Source organism: Astatotilapia calliptera, chromosome 6 (genome assembly GCF_900246225.1).
Source record: "Astatotilapia calliptera chromosome 6, fAstCal1.2, whole genome shotgun sequence".
Classification (NCBI taxonomy): domain Eukaryota; kingdom Metazoa; phylum Chordata; class Actinopteri; order Cichliformes; family Cichlidae; genus Astatotilapia; species Astatotilapia calliptera.
Genome location: NC_039307.1, coordinates 22,751,031 through 22,755,578, shown reverse-complemented (window position 1 = coordinate 22,755,578; position 4,548 = coordinate 22,751,031). Strand labels below are relative to the sequence as shown.

The following is a 4,548-nucleotide window of genomic DNA, read 5'->3' as shown; positions in this document are numbered from 1 at the left end:
AATACACAATGTAACTGAAGAGTCAGTTGGCAAATCTATTCACACAGAAAACCAAATTATGTTATGAGTGCCTCGTAATTAGGTTTAATGTGATATTACGGCTCTTGTGCCAAAGACAAATTCAAATGAAAAAGCGCCAATTCTTTGACAACAGATAAAACAGCAAATAAGCTAACGGCTCTTTTTTAGCATGTTACATGGCGACACTCTAGACGTTTAACTACATTTGGCTGAAATATGGTAAATATTAATTCAAAAAATCAAGACATACCAAAAACGTAGAGTTGGCTGCTCGACTTGACTGAGATGGATGCCTTTTTTAAACCACGATCCAAAGCCCGCGAGATGAAATCACGCGTGGTTTCACGAGATTTAACGTTGCTATCTTATTGACTTACTTCACCTGAACATGATATGAACAATTTAATACACCCTTTCTGCATATCATGTAGTTTTTACACTATATAGTTACATTTAACTTTAAAACATGAGGCAATTGTGTTAAAGAGAGCATATAACCCCCGTGCTGGCCTCTCTGCACTGGCTGCCTGTGTCTTTTAGAGTTAATTTTAAAATTCTTATGTTTGTTTTTAAATGTCTACACAGTCTTGCCCCGCCTTACCTCTCTGAGCTTCTTCATCCCCACATACCCTGTCGGTCTCTCAGGTCAGCTGACCAGCTGCTCCTGGAGGTACCGAGATCCAGGAGGAAGCTCAGAGGGGACAGGGCCTTCTCTATTGTGGCTCCAAAATTATGGAATAATTTGCCCATGCATGTTAGAGAGGCCCCTTCACTGTCCACTTTTAAATCACGTCTTAAAACCCACTTTTATTCCTTGGCTTTTAACCTCAGTGAGACTTAGTTTCTTTTTTAATGCAGTAGTTATTTAATTAATGATTTCACTCTTCTTTTATTTGTTTTTTATTTATATCTCATGTAATTTTATTTTACAGTTCCAATGTACAGCACTTTGTGTCAGCTGTGGTTGTTTTAAAGTGCTTTATAAATAAAGTTGATGATGATGATGATGAAATACATGCAAGATGCTTACATAAATCCAAGAGATGGCCAGTCCCTTTTTTTCAGTGAGGGGTCTGGCCTTGACAACAGTCTGGTCAGTGAGCCACTCTGGAGAATTAATAAGCTGTTAAGAGTCTTGCTCAAGTCTCTTTCACTGTTATTAAAGAGTGAGGGACAAGTGCTCTTATCTTCCGTTCCCAAATTTATCTTGCTAGGTCAAGGTCCAGCATGGAATTATCATGAGCTTGCTTGTAAACTTCTGGTAGCACAACAAATGTTAAGCAGTTAGGTCCATAAAGTTTTCGAGTAATGACCCAATGTTGAGAATTTTGCCTTCGTACACCAAAACAGTGGATTTTAAATCAAACAAGACCCTCAGTTTTAATTCCAAGGGTTTAGCATGAATTGTTTAGGAACACATAACTAATTTTTAAAAGCTCAAAGTTAATTGAACAAACAAACATCAAGATTTAAAGTTCAAGATTGTTTTTCATATTTGGATTAAAATCCTTTACAGTCAATGACTGCCTGAAGTCCGGACCATATGGACATCACCAAATGCTATGCTTACCGTCTTGAGATGCTCTGCCATGCATTTACTGCAGCCCCATTCAGTTACACCCTATTGTAAATCCTCGGTACTTACTTACATTAATGAAACCGTCTTATGATTGTTGACTTTGACAAATGCATGCGAATTTCCTAGAGGTTTTTCTGGGTTAGATATTGTAAATTTCACTTTAGTCCTCCTCCATGGTCTTCCAGGCCATTTGAGCTTGTTGCAAGTGCATTTCTCCTATTTTTTAAAAAATATATATTTCTGATATATTTATTTAGGTTTTAAGCCTAGTGATGGCCTTCTTCACCTACATTTCTTTGAACCTCATATCAATTCTGCCAGTGCAACAATAACTAAAATAAAAACTTCTTGGCAATCAATTATCCAATTATATTACATATTGATTGCCTGATTTAAAAGTCACTGTGGTAAAGTACGCAGACAAAATGACAAAAAATGTGTCACTGTCCAAAAACCTACGCACCTGACTGTACTTGAATGGATTTGAAAAAGACGGAAATTTGTTATCAGCATTTGTTTAGTATTTACTAAAATGGAGTTCACTGAATCACTAATTCAACCCTTTCAGTCTATGGTCTCATTTGTCACGTGCTTTTATGACTTATACTACAAACTGGACAAACCTCAAAGGATATAATTATGTTACAAAGAGTTTCCACCAGACTTGATCAACTATGGCTCCAACTCACCTGTGAATTTCATCACTGCGGTCTTGGTAGAAAGGTCTTTTGTCTGATAAGATGCAGTATTACTGAGGTGGAAGTGAAGGTCAGGCAAAGGTCTCTTTGACACATAGAATGACAAGAAACTGTGATGAAAGAGAAGACATGCTCTACATGTTTTATTCGTCCCATTCATCCCATTTTCTTTCTGTTAAACTTAAATATTTCAATTTTAATAGTGCAGTTAGTTGTGGGTTAGTTAATAGTTTCACAATGTTTTTGATGCCCTTTAGATTAAATTAAATTAAATTAACTTTCCGTGGTAAATTAATTATATAAAATTACTAGATGGTGGTAGACATAGTAGTGGTAGACAAGCAGAAAAAGACAGCTGTAGTGATAGATGTAGCGATACCAAAATGGTTTAAGGATGGTTTAATGACTCAAAAAAAAATCTTTTTTTCTTTTGTTTTGTATAACATTAACTTTAGATGTCAAAGGTCTTGTTTATTAGCAATGGGCAATAAAGGACAAAGGTATCACATATAATCAAGTATAGTGGAAGAGAGAAATTACAACTACTACACCGATGCAGTATCTTGGATGAATGATAAGATTAAACCTGCATTAGCTACATACAGATTTGGAGGAGTGCACATGTGCAATGGATCTGTAATAATAGTAAATGGCAGGAACAGTTTTAAAGTAAAAGAAATTTCAAATATATTCCTCTTGTATCAAATAGTGCAGACTTAAATGCTGCAGTTCTGCACTGAATATGGTTAGTGGTTAAGCTGTGACCAAGACTTTTGGCAAACAGATTCAGGATGAAGTGGCCATTAAACATTCAATAGAGCACTTTGAGTGCTCTAGTAGAGTAGAGAAGCACTCTATAAGCTTGAGTCCATTTACCATTTAACTATTCATTGTCACACAGTTAGGATATTACCTTGGAAAAAAAAACATGAGCTTTAAACGGCCACATCAGCAATCAGATAGATGATGAGATAAGAGGGTGTGTGATTTAAAAGGAGCGGCAGAGTTTGAAAAGGGCACTCCTTGTTGCAGAGTCCTCCAGCTCACCCTCACCGCCACCATGACTTTCAACGGCACCTGGAAAGTTACTCAAAATGAGAACTATGACAAATTCATGGAAAAAATGGGTGAGTGCTAGAGCTGTCTTGATAAGCTGCTTCTGAATCTTCATTTTTTCTTAAATAAAGAATACTGATGTATTAATGTCTAAATATAATCTTTGCACCAAACTGATAGTCATGCACATTTTTTTGTGACTGCATTATAAGTGATTAGCCTTTAGACGGGTAAAACTTCCTGACATTGCTCAATCTATTGTGACCTTATTGTGTCTATCCACAGGAGTTAACATGGTGAAGAGGAAGCTGGCTGCTCACGACAACCTCAAGATTACCATCACACAGGAGGGAGACAAGTTTAACGTCAAGGAGAGCAGCACTTTCCGCAACATCGAAATTGAATTTACCCTCGGAGTCACCTTTGAGTACGCCCTTGCAGATGGAACAGAACTATCAGTAAGTTAAAGTGGCTCCTAGTTTCACTCACTTTAGACTTTCAACTTTTGAGTCCCTGTTACTAAGTCAACAATCCATACATCAAGCCTTGACTTTGCCCTCTGTTCAATACCGCAACTATAAAAGTGTCAAACAGCCTAGTCAGCCTTTGGACTTCTGCACAATATCCCCTCCTTGCCTGTTCTCTATTTCATTAATTTCCTCATCGTTGGTTTCAACTCTCAGGGTGCGTGGACCTTGGAGGGAGACGTGTTGAAGGGAATTTTCAAGAGAAAGGACAACGGAAAAGACCTGACGACAACCAGAATTGTTCAAGGAGATGAACTCATACAGGCAAGGCAGAGTTCCTACAAACGTATAAAAATAGAGATTATACATTCAGAAATATAAATTTTCATCCCGGCATAAAAAAATGTGAAGTTAAATAACAACTGTATTTGATTAATCTTTCTTCAACAGAGCTACACCTACGAAGGTGTGGATGCAAAGAGGATTTTCAAGAGGAGTTAGACCAAATCCATCTAAAGAACCGAATTGAAATATTTTCAGGGTTACATACAGTTTTGTGCCAAGTCATCAACAACATGTAACTCATCATATTTTAATAGCTGTATTAATAAAGTCACAACTGCCTATTAATTTGTGTGCTTGTTTCCTCTGCTTTTCATCAAATAATATTCTGTGGAAGCTCATGCAAAGTTAAACACACACACACACACACACACGGTCAAGTGGC

At 37.0% G+C, this 4,548-nt stretch overlaps 1 protein-coding gene across 1 annotated transcript; it reads left to right on the top strand.

The window, feature by feature from the left end:
- Positions 1-1,992: 1,992 nt before the first annotated feature.
- On the top strand, positions 1,993-4,451 carry fabp2 (fatty acid binding protein 2, intestinal). The gene is made up of 4 exons (XM_026171135.1): positions 1,993-3,425; positions 3,640-3,812; positions 4,038-4,145; positions 4,272-4,451. Exons 1-4 carry the CDS (start codon positions 3,359-3,361, stop codon positions 4,320-4,322), a joined length of 399 nt encoding a protein of 132 aa, XP_026026920.1. The 5' UTR covers positions 1,993-3,358; the 3' UTR covers positions 4,323-4,451.
- The last annotated feature ends 97 nt before the right edge of the window (positions 4,452-4,548 follow it).

Coding starts and splice junctions, on each gene's coding strand:
- fabp2 (XM_026171135.1), top strand. CDS start 3,359: ATGACTTTCAACGGCACCTGGAAAGTTACTCAAAATGAGAACTATGAC. Junction 3,813..4,037: donor CAGATGGAACAGAACTATCA/GTAAGTTAAAGT, acceptor TTCAACTCTCAG/GGTGCGTGGACCTTGGAGGG. Junction 4,146..4,271: donor AAGGAGATGAACTCATACAG/GCAAGGCAGAGT, acceptor TTTCTTCAACAG/AGCTACACCTACGAAGGTGT.